The 17,321-nt window shown below is 30.4% G+C and overlaps 2 protein-coding genes across 2 annotated transcripts; both read left to right on the top strand.

Moving 5' to 3' along the window:
* The first annotated feature begins 8,373 nt into the window (after positions 1 to 8,373).
* Positions 8,374 to 9,505, top strand: LOC139425618 (craniofacial development protein 2-like). Its single transcript, XM_071181010.1, has 2 exons — positions 8,374 to 8,616; positions 8,735 to 9,505. The coding sequence occupies exons 1-2, from the start codon at positions 8,374 to 8,376 to the stop codon at positions 9,503 to 9,505; spliced, it is 1,014 nt and encodes a 337-aa protein (XP_071037111.1).
* A 1,057-nt stretch (positions 9,506 to 10,562) lies between these two features.
* LOC110283596 (craniofacial development protein 2-like) lies at positions 10,563 to 11,900 on the top strand. Its single transcript, XM_071181009.1, has 3 exons — positions 10,563 to 10,844; positions 10,929 to 11,273; positions 11,361 to 11,900. The coding sequence occupies exons 1-3, from the start codon at positions 10,563 to 10,565 to the stop codon at positions 11,898 to 11,900; spliced, it is 1,167 nt and encodes a 388-aa protein (XP_071037110.1).
* Positions 11,901 to 17,321: the final 5,421 nt, after the last annotated feature.

The following is a 17,321-nucleotide window of genomic DNA, read 5'->3' as shown; positions in this document are numbered from 1 at the left end:
AGCTGTCCACGTCATCTGACCAGAGTCAGAAATATGTGGCATTCCCACCATTGAATTTAGAGCCCTGAAAATGGGACTAAGTTTTCATGGTTGGGTGGCGATGATTATGACTCCATGATTTACTTGTAAAAAAACTTTTAAAGATAGTAGCTGGTTTAGAAGGATAGTAACTGATGGAAGCTGGTTTAGAAGCTACATATTTTAAAAAACTTGCATTATATATTACCAATTACAGTACCTCCATATTTAGCAAAAACTTTGACTTTCTTTTTGTTTAATTGGCAATTTAAACTAACGCAAACCAAAAATATGAAACACTAGACCAAAAAGTAATGCAAACTAGCAACGTCATTATTATTATTTTCTCTTAACGTGTAATAAATCTAATTAATCCATAAACATCTTTACCTCATCAAATATTAATTTACCTCCAGTGACAGTATCGTTATCCGCAAGAAAAAGCGAAAAACTCAGGTAAAAGAAATAAGAAATGTATACTTACTGCATTATAAATGGGTTTATTTTCTATCCGTGTTTTAACATCTTGTACCGTATTTCTTGACTGAAGGCTGAAACTGCTATGGAAGGCTCTTCGCCAAACACATAAGTTACGTGAAATCAGAGTTAACGGCCATACCGTAATGCGCCGCCAAAATATTTGCTCTCAAACTCTTGTAAATTGAATTACGGAAGAAAGATTAAGTTAATATTCGGTTGAATTTTTTTGCAGCACTCAACTTATATTCATGTTAGAAACAGTTTGCATTAAATAGAGTATGTTAATAAAATTCTATCGTAATGAATAAAGAATATTTTAAGAGATTCTTAATTTTGTATTTTTTCAATGCAAAAAAGTCTTAGAGCATGTTTTTTAATTAATGTGATAATTATCCAAGTTGTAATCAAATTAAGTATTCATAGGTGTGAATAACTCTACGGAAATTGTAATTATTAAGTTTCACAAGAGAGAAATTATCAAAAAAATTAAAGTATAGGAAAAATGGGGTTGTTTATTCAATATTTCTCACGTTTTTTACTGTTTACATTAAACATTAAATTTTGTTTTTATTTTTCATTTTATCATTTTGAGAAGAGATGCATGATATATAGTTCGTAAATTACCTTTGGAACAATGATTATTTTAATACTTTAATCATTTCATCCCATAACAATAATTGAATATTTTAAACTAAGAAAATACTTTTTTTTGAAATTTCAGCTAAATAGATAAAATATTTAAGAAAAAAAGTAAAAAAATAGAAAATTAAATGAGATGGGGAGTGCAGGTCATTAGAGTCTGTGGGCGTTTTTCTGAAATATAAGTCAGATCGTGATAAAAGAAATACTTAATAATATGCAAATGCCAACATCAGACTAATAAAAGGTAAATTAATTTTAAAATGTTCTTAGTTATAAATACAATCAAATAAAAAATAAAATAATACAGCAAAAAATCAATATTTACTAAAAAAAATTATACTCGTTTGATATGTGTGTGTGTTTAAATAAAATTCACATCTAGAATATAAAAATCAATATAGTAAAATGTTATTGTCTCTAATTGTAATGCAAGAAGTTTCTATCTCCAACGGTGATTTGGAGCTAATTTTTTTTTAAATTCAAATGTCCGTTGATGCAAGCTTGTTTATGAAGTTAGGGCTACCGATGTACAATGCTGTACACAATGCCAACAACACAATTCTTAATATGTGTACTGACTTTTCCTTAATCAAGCTGACAGCTAACAACAAATTATACCAATAACTGGCTGTTCCTGAAGTGTTTTAATTTCCCTTTTTTAGTACAAGAATTAATTTACCATTTGATTTATATATCTAAAACAATCATGATTTTTTGCTATTTGACCTTTTTAAATAAGTGATCTGGAATGTATATACAGGGCATCCCAGGATTATTGGACAAACTTCAAGGGGATGTGAGGGACATCACGTAGATTCAGAATTGAACAGCGAAACATGGATGAAAACATCATGTGAAAATAGTATGACAGGTCCTAAAAAGCACAGAGACACAAGGCAGAGATCATATGAAATATTTTTGTCAAAGATATTAAATGTGCTGTGGTAGATGATAAGTGAAAATGTCACAAAAGATGCTTAAAGTTTTCATCATTGCTAGCGATGCATAAATTACAGCGTCGGAGCTGCTGAAATACGTCTGGATTTTGTATTTATCCGCAGCAGATCATGCGAATTTTGCAACCAAATCATTTCAGTGCAGCCAAAATCCATGCTGCTTAAGCCAGGAGAGTGTAGTGGCCAGGGAACCGGTCCACTACACCTAATCAATCTCTTCCACCTAGCGGCGAATGAAGACATTCACCTCCAAGGGTTGCTATGCAAATTTAAATCCTCCTCTTAAAGATTTGCCAATAATCCAGGGACACTCTGCATACTAATAGAAAGTCACATATGAACCTAATTTCTTTTGTAAGGTTACTTCGTTTTATTCATAAAACTAACCTTTTTCTTCCAGTAAACGTTTTTAAAAATTCCCAAATAAAGTATCATTACATAGTATTTGATTTTAAGCTATACACTGCAATTTCTATTTGTCACCTAAAAACGTTACTTCAAAAAATCATTTATGCTTTTTTTTGGAATTATAAAACTTTTTGCTACAAATATAAGCCTATTTTTTGACTTGAAGAAGCCTGCTTTCGTTTCACGTTCTAAAAAGCAAAATGTAATTCAAAATACATACGAACAGTAAATTAAAGGAAATATGCAAATCACCAAAGCATAATTTTCAAGCATCAAATAATAAAAGCTAATGTCGTCAGGCATATTTTATAAACTCGTCACAAGCAAATAACTCATTTATTTTCGAATAAATGAAATTTTTAGAATAAAATTTTTACTTTTGATTTAGAACTTCAATTTTGTCAAGTCTCCAATTCCTGTGTTTAAAGTTGAAATAGCATTCTTTACAATAATACCGGAAAACATTTTGATAAATTGAGTTCCCCGTACCTTCACGCAGAAAAAAAAGCTGCTATTATACTCATGTCAGAACCATCAATCTTGAAAGATAAAGAAGCATACGGTACTCTATTTTTGAAACAACGTGTGACAAATAAGTTAAACACATTTTTTTTTCTTTGATTTCAGGAAGAATAAATTACCAAAGATAGACATTTATTTCCTTTATTTGTTCTTTTATGATAATAAAAGTTAGCATTTTTACAGATTTCTTCAAAATGGAATTTTTATATTTAGAAATTATATTCCGTCGGATATGGTGTTCAATGTCAATTCAGGGTCGATTTCAACTTTTTATTTAGTACGCACAAAATAATAATGTAAATATTTTTTTTTCGTTAATAAATAACATATACTTTTGCTTCATTTAATATACGTTTACCTAAATTAATGTAATTTTCCTTTTTACGAATTAGGTCATACCCATTAAGGAAAAAGATTCTTTCAGCCGTTAGCATTCCAATTGCCCGAAAATATAATTTGAGTTTGTGTTAAAGTCTGAATAATATTATTTTTCATACATTAAAAATTTGCATTCTGAAGAATTTTTTGCATTCAGGTTCGGTTTCCGTTATTATTTGAATTCTTACAAATGTTAGAACTTCTAAGCAATTTACAAATTTTTATTTGCGCGTAAGTCGCGGGGAGGCTATCCCCTCTGAAGAGGATCAAAATTGTGATGGTATGCCTTCGGATCAGCCAGGGGGATGCTTCCCAGATCGTCGCCAATAACCCATAATGCAGCTCTAGTGCGACGTAAATGAACTACAACTACAATGAATTTTTATCCTGTTTATAATATTATTGACCGAAAATCCAATCTTAATAATACAACTACAACATTAACACGATTTTCAAAGTACATTGTTAGGTATGATATCCAATTTTTTTTTTTAAATTTGAAGTCAAATTATTAGTTTGAAACCAAAATTTCCATTATTGGAACATAAATATTTCAAGGGTTCAAGTTTTAGATTTCAGGTGATTAATTATGTAATTTATTTCAATTAAGACCTCTGTAAACTTCTTAATTTGTCCATTTGTCTATAATTTTGCAGTTGGCGTACAGTACGAAAATGTTGTAAAAATATAGCTGCTCAGCAATTTATATATTATTCATGTTGTCATGTAATTGTTTTTAAATATCTTTAATATTTTTTAAATATCTTATATCTTTAATCTGTTTTTAATATCTTTAATCTTTTAATTCCAACGCAACTTTTAGATATCGATTGAATATTACCATCGTTAGAGATCTTAGGTTTTCTAATGGAAATCCATGATAAACTATATTTCTCCCATTGCTTAGAAAAGTATGGTTGTTATGTATATTCTAATAGTGAAAAATTTATTTTAACGAATATGCGAAGAATAACAAACAAAATTCAAATCTTTAAACTCACTTTCGCAGCAATTGTTAGTGAAATGCCTATAAAATGAATATCTATATCTATAAAGTGAAGTCAAAGTGGCATAATATTTTATTTGAGATTTGCTAAGATAAATATTGAAATAAAGGTATAATTTTTGAATTATTGCAATGCCTAGTGTGCAACATTTTCAAATTATCCTTAACTTTTTCTTTCTTAGAGAAATGAAATAACGAAAGCTTAAGGAAGGATATAGCAGAAAGAAAAGAATATGCTTTTTGCTATATGCTGCAGTAATTAGTGAGTTGTTTTTCCAATTATATTTTTTTCATATGCTTTAATGTTAACCATAGATTATTTTCAACTGGAACGATAAGCCGCCTGTTTTTCCGCTTCTTTCATTTCAACAAAATGCGCTACGATTAGCATTTTTTGAAAAAATTTGATGGAATAAGAATATTAAAATAAAGAAACAATATACTCAATTAGATAAAATTAATTAATACATAATTAAAAAAACATTTATCTGAATTGAAAAATATTATTTTATATTAGAGTTTTTTAATGTGGTTTGAAATTATAAACCCAAATATGGTGTTAAATCCCTAAAAAGCCAAGTTAAAATCGTTAAGTGTTACAATCATAAAGTGTACGTAATCTTAGATAAGTTGATTCAGCGCTAAACCACAGATTATCTACTTCGACAGTTAACCCGTTGCAAAATTTGCTGTAACCTTAAAAAGTTAATATTACCATATTAAACCTTAAAGAATATTTTTATTTAAGTTGAACTATAGAATTATGTATTCAATGTTAATAAATATAATTAAATGACTCCATGTAACACCATATTAAGGTTTTAAAGTTAAATGATATGTTTCCACACATTTCATAATTCTCAACATTGCATATCATTGCATTTTTGACAGTCTTAACAGTGATGTTTTTTTAACAAATTTTATATGATATCAGTTAAAATTGCTTACATAATTTCTTTCAGCGTTAAACAACAAAATATTTGCCTTGAACATTAAATCGGTGCAAATTTGCTGTAACCTTAAAAAGGTGTTAAATTAAACCATATCTGTGCTCAAGTTATACCATAGATTGGTGTAATCAAAATTAATATATATCATTAATTGTCTCCATTTAATACAATCTCATGGTTTTAAAATTGAATGATATTATTTTTCTAGATATTTCAAACTTTTAAACAGTGTATATCATTTTATTTTTAATAGTTTCAGGTGGAAAAGAAATTATTTAAATAATTTTTAATGGTGCTTTATAATTAAAATAGTAAATAAAATAAGCTTGAGCCATGCTAGAATAGTAGATAGTTCACCTCACAATGAGAAGAACAAGGTTTGAATCCCAGCAGTGGCAGATTGGAGCGAATTCCGCTCCCGGCTCACACTGACCACAGTGCTGACGTAAAATATCTTCAGTGGTATACGGATCATGGATCTCCTAGTCGGAGGGCTAAACGTGGAATGTTTTCGAGATTTTCCTCCCCAAGTAGCACAAATGTGGGTTAGTTCCATCAAAAAGTCCACCTCGAATGCTAGTTTGTCCCAATGCTTGTTTCAAGAGTTCCCTTGTCTTCTAGGTCGGGTTCAAATTTGAAAGACTGCGGAGTTGAACATTGATAGTCGTAAACTCGGAATTCTTTCGATTCTTCAACGCCAGTTATAAAATAAAAATTTAAAAAAAAAAAAACAGCTTTAGAAATTTCAAATTTCGGGAAATGTGACGCCAAAAAATGTTTTGAATCAAAAGGAAAAAACATGGTGTTTGCTAAACATAAGTGTTTGCTAAAAGATCTATAAAAAACATTAACTTATCGTGTTATTCTATAAGATAATGTTTCGTGCTTGTTATTAATTTGCAATTTCAATTACGTTATCAATATACCATTACATATTCCATAGTAAATTTCTAATGCATTTTCATTGATGCATGCATCAATTATAGTATGTCAATGGTAATGTATTATTATGAAACTGGTATTTGTTTAAAAAGCTCATATAATGAAGAAAATGAAATAATACTAGGGTCAATCATAAAACTTATCACCCTAGAAAATGCAAATCGGTTTAAAAAAATTGCATATTTAATGTATATTCGATAATGACAAATTCAAGTGAGATTAAATGAGTTGCGTGATGTATTTTCTTTTCTAAAGAATATTTTTAAACAAATTATAATTGATGCCTTAACTATCACTTTATAGGCATTCAGTTGAAATAAAATGAATAAAATATCATAATAATTATATTAAAAAATATCCATCGTTGCCGATGCATCATAATCATTCAAATAACATCATATTTGTCAAATGCTTCAATAAAATTTAAAAAGGATAAATTATATTTAGTATCGTGTTGTTTTTTGATGCTGTTTGACATTGTAATTTGAAAATCTCTTGATATATGTCTTTTGAACAAAGATTGTTATTAATTTGCTATTAAAGTTTTTGTATTATTATAACTGCAAATGGTGCTGAAAATAACTGTAGAGTATTTTAAATAATATAAATGTGAAAAATGTAAAGGTAATTCTTCTTTTCAGGCAGATAATGTTGAGAAATTATAGCTTGATAATACTGTGGTGTCTTAATAAAAACGGTATAATAACATTATTTTCTACGGAAAAATATGTTTTTCTACTTAGTCAAAAATAATTAGATTTCCACTTAAATTAACTAGCACAATTTTAAACTTTGGGATGCTTGTCATTTACATTGTTGCGTAATAAAAATGTCTTATTTCAGATATGTATAGCTTTAATAAAGCTGTTTTTTTAAATTATTTTTATCAGAGTTACTAGGTTGAAATTATGTTTCTTAAGAAATGTATGTTAAGAGTTAATTTGAGATAATGATAATATGGAATCACAAAATAAAAAAGTTCAATAGAAGTAAAATAAAAAAATAAATAAATGTATTTAGATCAAATTTCGCAGTTTGATAAATATTGGAAATATGCTTTATTAATATGCTTGTCGAAAGAATTTTGCGATCAAAAATTGGTACAGAATATTTGAGTTTCATTTATCTACGTTTTAATTTGAAACATATGTGAATACATAAACACTTATTTTAAAGATAAAAATTAATTATTGCCAATGTTTGGTCTACAGTTGCTCTCCATGCTTACATGCATCGAAGTTTTCTGAAAGAAGTATGTAATAGAAAAAAAAAGAAAGAAAACGTGGAGGCTAAAGTTACCCCTCAACATAAAGTAATATAAAACACCAGTAAGAATTCAATATTTAACTTTTGTTAACAGTTGAGGAGGTAACTAAAGGCTAAAATAAGAAAACTCATACTGCTCGAAACATATATTAGTAAAAATAAATTTGAAAAATGTATATTTATTTTTAATATTTTTAGTGTTTCGGATACATAATTATTACAAAATGTTTAAGATGTTTAATTTAATGACAGAACAGCAATTAGCAAGTCGACTTGGAAAAGTGGACTTGCCATTTTTTCGAGACTTAGTCCACTTTTTTTTAAATATTACAAGTTGTGAATTTGCGACAAGGTTTGCAATATTCACATATGAAAAAAAATTGGCTATTTTGCTCCGTAAAAAATTTCTGATCAAATAACGGAGCAAAGTACCGAGACTCAAGGTTTTGGTACTTTTTACCGTAAAATCCATTTTTACCGGAACATGTACCGGAACAAAAAATCTAATATACCGTAATTTTTACAGTAATAATCACTGTACAATTGCTGAATCCCTCTAATAAAATAAATATTACTGTAAAAATTGCGGTATAATATTTTATGTTAAAAATGGCTATTACGGTAATAGGGATTTTAAGATAAAATGGTTTTTACAATTCACCCGTGTGGTTATCGGGTGGGAAAGAATAGTCCTAATGCAGTTATATCAGGGGACTGGTCCTCCAGGTTGGGGGTTGGACATAAGGTTGACACCTCTATCCTGTAAAAATTTCGTGTCACGAACTCCTTAGAAGAAAAATCCCGCATGACTTCATGGAAACGAATTGGAAAACGAAATTTGGATATGAGAATTGGAAGCTGGAACGTTCTGTCTCTCTATACAGCCAAGGCTTTACATTTGCTGTTAGAACAGATGGAACAATACAATATTGATTTGATTGCCATTCAGGAGGTTAAATGGATTGGCAATGGAACTTTGAATAAAAAGAATCATACGGTTTTGTACAGTTGTCACCCCAAAAAGCACATTGAGGGCAATGGCCGTATCGTAAGCAAACGAATACGACACCTGATCTTGAAATTTTAAGGCAATCTCTCCGAGATTGTGTAGGCTCAGAATTAAGGGAAAGTTACTCAGTATTATCTGTTCTTATGCACCAACTCAGGACAAAACAGAGAAAGAAAAGGAATTTTTTTATGAACATTTAGACAAAATTTACATTTGTCCAAAATATGATGTAAAAATTATTTTGGGAGATCTAAATGCAAAAGTAGGTAGAGAAAGGGAATTTAAATATGTAACTAGAGGATCTAGCTTACATGATGCAACCAATGATAGTGGACACAAATTAACTGATTTCGCTGCTTCACATAATATAATTATAAGAAGCACGTCCTTTCCACATAAAAATATTCATAAAGATACCTGGCGTGCCCCATGTGGCACTTATGCAAATCAAATTGATCACGTAGTAATTGACGCGAGACATTGCTCAGACTTAATGAATGTGAGAACTTATGGTGGAGCTAATGTAGATTCAGATCACTTCTTGATTATTGCCAAGGTCAGATCAAAATTATCAAATGCAAAAAAGTTTAAGGGAGAGACTTTGAGGGATAATGACTGTGATAAACTTAAAAATGAAAGGATGAGGCTTGAATATTGCGAAAAAGTAAAGGGACAGTTGAATTTGATGAATTATGATGGTACTGTGAAAAATAAATGGAAATGTATAAAACACAGTATCTGTAACGATGCCAATACCGCGATTGGTAAAGTAACTAAGAAACAGGTTGAGGATTGGTATGACGTTGATTGTGCCATCGCTAATGATAAAAAGAATGTTGCATATAAACATATGATACAAGCACACACAAGAAATAGTGCAGAGGAGTACCATAGAAGCAGAAAAGGGGTGAAGAAACTCTTTAGGTGAAAGAAAAGGGTCTTTGATGAAGAATTGCTTATAGATGTTGGACATCTGAAATCCATTAATGAATGCAGAGCATTCTATCGGAAAATCAACCGCAGTCGACTGGACTTTAAACAGACCTCTAGTCTATGCAAAAACAAATTTGGTGAAATTATTAGTGATAATCAAGACAAAAGATGGCATGAGCATTTTAAAGAACTTCTTAATGAAAATTGTGAGGATGTTGAAATAATTGCAACTGAATTTATAAATCACATCGAAATTGAGGAAATTGTATTTAAAAACTTAAAGAATAAGAAGACTTCGTGACATGATCTCATTTCAGCAGAACTACTAAAAAATTGTGAACCTACCTTATTGAGAAATTTATTTGAACTTATTACTGACATCTGACACTCTGAGATTATGCCAAAGGATTGGAATATTTGCATTTTGTGCCCAATTCACAAGAAAAGAGATCCTATGACCTGTGTCAACTATCGGGGTATTAGTCTTCTTTGTATAACTTGTAAAATTTTATCCAGAATTTTATATCTCAGGCTTTTGCCATTCATTGACTCATAAATAGGAAAATATCAATCTATATTCCGTGCTGGAAAATCAACTAACTATCAGATATTTTGTCTCCGTCAGATTTTAGAAACATCAATGGAATTTAACATTGAAACACATAATTTTTTTATTGATCTCAAGGCTGCGTTTGATAGTATCAATGGAAATTATCTTTCTGAAACAATGAATACTTTTTAAAAATCTTCAAAACTCATTAAATTGACGAGACTTACATTGAAAGATACAAAGTGTAAGATTAAGTTTCCGGGATCTCTGTCAGAAAATCTTGACACATTCGCAGGTGTTCGACAAGGAGATTTTCTCTCCTGTCTTCTTTTTTAATATTGCACTTGATGGAGTTATTTGTGATTCAAACATCAATACCAGTGGTCACATTTTACTAGATCAGTATAACTACTTGCNCTCCAGGTTGGGGGTTGGACATAAGGTTGACACCTCTATCCTGTAAAAATTTCGTGTCACGAACTCCTTAGAAGAAAAATCCCGCATGACTTCATGGAAACGAATTGGAAAACGAAATTTGGATATGAGAATTGGAAGCTGGAACGTTCTGTCTCTCTATACAGCCAAGGCTTTACATTTGCTGTTAGAACAGATGGAACAATACAATATTGATTTAATTGCCATTCAGGAGGTTAAATGGATTGGCAATGGAACATTGAATAAAAAGAATCATACGGTTTTGTACAGTTGTCACCCCAAAAAACACATTGAGGGCACTGGCTTTATCGTAAGCAAACGAATACGGCACCTGATCTTGGAGTTTGAGGTAATCTCTCCGAGATTGTGTAGTCTCAGAATTTAGGGAAAGTTCTCCAATTTCAGTATTATCTGTTCTTATGCATGAACTCAGGAAAAAACAGAGGAAGAAAAAGACATTTTCTATGAAAATTTAGACAAAATTTACTACAGTTGTCCAAAATATGATGTAAAAATTATTTTGGGAGATCTAAATACTAAAGTAGGTAGGGAAAGGGAATTTAAATTTGTAACTGGTGGATCTATCTTACATGATGCAACCAATGATAGTGGACACAAATTAATTGATTTTGCTACTTTACATAATATGATTATAGGACGCACGTCCTTTCCACATAAAAATATTCATAAAGATACCTGGCGTGCTCCATGTGGCACTTATGCAAATCAAATTGATCACGTAGTAATTGACGCGAGACATTGCTCAGACTCAATGGATGTGAGAAATTATCGTGGAGCTAATGCGGATTCAGATCACTTCTTGATTATTGCCAAAGTCCAATAAAAATTATCATATGCAAAAAAGTTTAAGGGAGAGACTTTGAGAGATAATGACTGTGATAAACTTAAAAATGAAAGGATAAGGCTTGAATATTGCGAAAAAGTAAAGGAACAGTTGAATTTGAAGAATTATGATGGTACTGTGAAAAATAAATGGAAATGTATAAAAGACAGTATCTGTAACGCTGCTAATACCGCAATTGGTAAAGTAACTAAGAAACAGGTTAAGTATTGGTATGACATTGATTGTGCCATCGCTAATGATAAGAACAATGTTGCATATAGACATATGATACAAGCACACAGAAGAAATAGGGCAGAGGAGTACCATAGACGCAGAAAAGAAGTGAAGAAACTCTTTAGGCAAAACAAAAGGGTCTTTGATGAAGAATTGCTTATAGATGTTGGACATCTGAAATCCATTAATGAATGCAGAGCATTCTATCGGAAAATCAACAGCAGTCCACTGGACTTTAAACAGACCTCTAGTCTATGCAGAAACAAATTTGGTGAAATTATTAGTGATAATCAAGACATTTTAAAAAGATGGCATGAGCATTTTTAAGAACTTCTTAATGAAAATTGTGAGGATGTTGAAATAATTGCAACTGAATTTATAAATGACATCGAAATTGAGGCTCTAACTATTGAGGAGATCAGGGCTGCATTTAGAAACTTAAAGAATAAGAAGACTTCGTGACATGATCTCATTTCAGCAGAACTACTAAAAAATTGTGAACCTACCTTATTGAGAAATTTATTTGAACTTATTACTGGCATGTGAGATTATGCCAACGGATTGGAATATTTGTATTTTGTGCCCAATTCACAAGAAAGGAGATCCTATGACCTGTGCCAACTATCGGGGCATTAGTCTTCTTTGTATAACTTGTAAAATTTTATCCAGAATTTTATATCTCAGCCTTTTTCCATTCATTGACTCACAAATAGGAAAATATCAATGTATATTCTGTGCTGGAAAATCAACTAACTATCAGATATTTTGTCTCCGTCAGATTTTAGAAAAATCAATGGAATTTAACGCTGAAACACATCATCTTTTTATTGATTTCAAGGCTGCTTTTGATAGTATCAATAGAAACTATATTTTTGAAACAATGAATACTTTTGAAAAACCTTCAAAACTCATTAAATTGACGAGACTTACATTGAAAGATACAAAGTGTAAGATTAAGTTTCTGGGATCTCTGGCAGAAAATCTTGACACATTCACAAGTGTTCGACGAGGAGATTCTCTCTCCTGTCTTCTTTTTTAATATTGCACTTGATAGAGTTATTTGTGATTCAAACATTAATACAAGTGGTCACATTTTACTAGATCAGTACAACTACTTGCATATGCTGATGATGTTGATATAATTGCTCGTTCCCTTCCTGCCCTGAAAGAGGCATTTCTTGCCCTTGAGGTGGCTGCAAGGCAAATGGGCTTGGTCGTAAAAGTAGAGTAAACAAAATATATGTTATTCTCAAGAAACAGAGTCCCAGACCCCTATCTCAAAATAAATTCTTATAGATTTGAAACAGTAAGGAGTTTTACTTACTTAAGATTAATTATTACCATTGACAACAGAATTACTCCTGAAATAAAAAGCCGACTCTATCTGGCGAATAGGGCAGTCTATGGGCTGAGAAGATTTATTAAATCTAGGTTTCTTTCTAGAAAACAAAGTTCTTAATCTACAAAACTCTTGTGCCGCCAGTCTTGACATATTCTTCTGTAGCTTGGGCAATGACAAAACTGGAGGAAAATTGTATCGCAATATTTGAGAGAAAGATTTCGCGGGGTATACTTGGTGGTGTAAATAACTGGAGAAGGGGATTTAACTTTAATCTGTACAAGATTTATAAGCAACCTGATATTATTAAATACATAAAAATAAATAGAATGAATTGGATTGCCCACGTGATTCGAATGAGTGACGACAACACGATAAAAAATATACTGCTTTTTAGACCCACTGGAAAACGAAAGCGGGGAAGGCCGTGGTTGACATGGGCTGACTCAGTGGAGTCGTCTGATTTTCTCGCAATTAATGAAAAGAATTAGAGATCAAAGATAAATCGGAAGTCGTCATGGAGAAATCTTCAGAGAAAGGCATTGGCTCACATTGGGCTGTCTTGCCAGCTAAGATAATATGATGTGGTTTTTACAATTAAATGGGTGTTATGGATGATGTACTCAAAGCACCAATACTTTATACCCTAACTTAATCCGGAACTATTTTCAGGACAATTGCTCAGTACAATAAATTTAAGAACCGAGAGAAAACTGAAAAAAATTTAATTAATCAGAGTACAGTTTGAGATTGAATTAAAAAATTTTTTAATTAAAAATCTTTTCATAGGAAATTTTTACAGGATATTTTCTAATTAAAAATATTTACAGGAAGTTAAAAATAGGAATTTTGTGATGTAAGTCCTGATTTCTATAAATTTATGATAAAAGATTCTCAAATATAAGAAAAGATTTTTGAACTTATCATTATAACGTACACAATATTAAAATATTTAATCCTAAACTTCATTAAACCATGCAATTGAAGAAAGAATAAGAGTATAAAAAGATGGCATTATTCAGAGAATCTACCTCGATTGACTCTGTTTGTAATAATTCAAATAAGAGAAATACATATAAATAAACAAGCTAGATTATAAATGATAAATACATCTTGAAATCTTACAAAACAAATTTTAAAAACTAATCGTAGTATTTTAATTTCAGATAACATTGGAAAAAATATTTACATTATATTTGAACATTAAAAAAATATTAAACATTCTTGCCTAAGGAACACAAATATTGTATAAATTGTATGAGTTAAGTGCAGAGAGTTAACTTTTTTTAAAACTGGCAATATAATGTGGTGTTCTCTTTACTCTCATATAAACATTCTCCAGAAAAAACATTTTTGAACAAAACTCGAGGAATAAATGTTTAAAGATTCTGGGCACGTCCAATAAAACGACACATTTTTTTTCATTCCTTTTTTTTAGAATAACTGCTTGGGACAAAAAGAATTTTTGATTAGATTTAAAAATAAATTGGGAAAACATGGACACATTGTCCGAAAACTGAAAATAGTTTGTTTAACAAAGCATGAATTAAATATTAACTGAATATATTAAGTTCGAGTTTGCTTAAGAAAGAATGCATTAAAAGATAATAATTCAAGTTTCCTACAAGTTAGTAAAAATGTTAGCTTCTAATATTTATGCAGTATTTTGCGCTTAAAAGAACAAATAGGTGTAAAGGATAATGTTATGGTATTTTAGCAATAGCTATTTTTTTAAATATCTGCTTTAGGAAAAACACATTTAATATTATATAAATACAAGATAAATTTGAGATAACGCATAATTTAGTTGATGTACTAATGTAATAATTATTAATAATTTTATTAAAATCTAAATTATAGCGAAAAAGAAATTATTATTTCATCCAGTGAAGTTTTATAAAAATTATAGCTACTTATTAATTTATTTTATTTTCCTCTGTAGCTTATAATACTTTCGTAATGAGCCTTTAATTTAATAACGTATTGAAAAAACCAATATAATTCATGAATGTTTTATAATTATTCATATCTCTTAGCTTAATTGCATGTTTTTTGCTATATCAAGGTACATGTAATCTGTACAATAATATGTTTTTTTGACATAACGACCTTCCAAGTATAAAGCATCGATAAACATGGTATTAATCATTCACTAATTAGCATCAAATCACAAATTTGCGTATTCTGATACACTCCAATTATTTTTTCTGCACACTTATGTAAATTATTGCTGCTTATTAATTTCTTCTTTTTATATATTTGTGGCTCATAAACTTTTCACAAAGAGTCCTTCGTAAAGGAAGAATTGAATATAACATCATATCATATAACTTTTTCATGCGTATTCATAGTTGTTAGTTCAATAGCGTGATTATAATAATAGACTTCCTTGATATAATGATTGTCTATGTACAAAGCGTCAACAAACTTGCAATTTATAGTCTAACATCAGGTGAATAATTAGCTTATTTTGATTCAGTAGGGACTTGTTCTACTTTAATACACATAATAAACGATGCATCAATCAGAGAAAATCAGAATTCTACAAACAAGCTAATTGAATGGGCATTCCTATCTCATTTGGAATCACGAACTGGCCTTCAAATCAATAAAGCCTGAAAATGAAGTGAAGGGCTCTTTGCGAACATTCGTGGCGTATTCGAAACTAATTCTCGAAATGCGTTGACAAATTGCTGGCGTAACCTTTCCAAAAACCATACAGATAAAAATGCTATATGGACGAGAATGACAGAAAGAAAGAGGCAGAGAGAGAGAGAAAGATATGGTATACGGCCCACACCATCAATCAACTACCAACAGCTGGACGTAATCTAAAAGGAGAGGTAGTGCCAATATTGTAGAAGAAATTGTGAGGAATGGTATTCAGAGTTATGATGTTGGATATCTTTCTGCATCGTTTATCGTACCACAATACATCAATGTATAACATCATTCGCTCGTTCGTTGGGAAAAGGCATGCTACTAAATTATGTCTGTCCAGATTTCAATGCTTTTAAGTCAGAATAAATTGCGAAATGCGAAGGAAAATATTTATGGTAGAGTAAATATTTAATGCCAATAATTCTTAAAGTTAATTTGTAATATTTAGTAATGAAAATCATTAAGCTGTATTTCAGTGATTTTAGTTTATGATTTTGCTGGAATCAAAATTGCTGTCTGAATTTATTTGTTCTCAATATTTCTTTGTTCCTCACCATAGTAAGTCTTCAAAGCAATCTTAAGTAGAAAGCCTTTTTCAAGCAATTTTCTAAGTAGTTTTTGTACTTTACAAAAGAAAGCTCAAAATGATCAGGGGGTTTTCCGCCAATTTATTTTGTATCATAAGACAAAAATTAATAACAAATGATAATACTTTACAATAATAAACTGGAAACTAAACTTTGATGGTACATACTTATATGGGGGTGATCCCCGAAATGCCAGTCTCCTTTTTAATAAATCTTGAATATTAGTAGGAGAAAAAATTTGCGGATAACCCCTTATCGTTTTGAGCTGTCTCTTAAAAAATACAAAGAATACTTAGAAAATCGCTTCAAACTTTTAAATTTTTTTAAGATATTCAAACAAAGCTTTTATCATTAGTTCAAAAATATGATTTAAGTATTTCTTGAGAAATACTTAAATAATCTTGATTGAAGAGAATACTTTTGAGAAAATGTCAAAAACTTAAAGCGTCTCTCCCATTATATTAGGGTAGTGTATATTACTATTACTACTATTTTATATATATGTTACGGTGAATGATCGAAGTAGGTGGTTGTTGACTTTCACCGGTGAATGTCGACAAACACCAAATACGTAGGTGAAAGATCGAATACTTCATTACATTCTTGTACATTCGGACACTCACCGGTGTATGTCAACAATCACATAGTCGCTTTGGTGAATGTCCGAAATACTTGTTATATCCAATTTTATATTAATTTATTCGTTGATATTATTATATTTATTTGATATATTTATATTTATTGTTCATTTTAATACTTACTGACGATAGATTAGACATCAGTTTAGGGTATACCGAGCCAGTTAAGGTTACGTGCCACTGCCCGGTATACATTTGCCCGGTATACCCTACACTAATGTTTTTTAAGGTTAAGTGCCTCTGCCCGGTATACATTTGCCCGGTATACCCTACACTGATGTTTCTTTAAGGTCAAGTGCCATTGCCCGGTATATATTTGCCCGATACTTGGTGTTTACCGGGCAGTGGCTCTTACCCTTAAAAAAACATCAGTGTAGGGTATACCGAGCAAATTTATACCGGGTAAATGTAAATGTATGGCCCGATACTCCAAACACTGATGTTTCTTCTGATCTATCGTCAGTAAGTATTAAAATATCGAATAAATGTAATTATATCCACGGATAAATTCATATCAAATCAA

The sequence above is a fragment of the Parasteatoda tepidariorum genome, chromosome 5 (genome assembly GCF_043381705.1).
Source record: "Parasteatoda tepidariorum isolate YZ-2023 chromosome 5, CAS_Ptep_4.0, whole genome shotgun sequence".
Classification (NCBI taxonomy): Eukaryota; Metazoa; Arthropoda; class Arachnida; order Araneae; family Theridiidae; genus Parasteatoda; species Parasteatoda tepidariorum.
The sequence above is the reverse complement of the archived record's forward strand: the minus strand, read 5'-3'. Positions and strand labels throughout refer to the sequence as shown.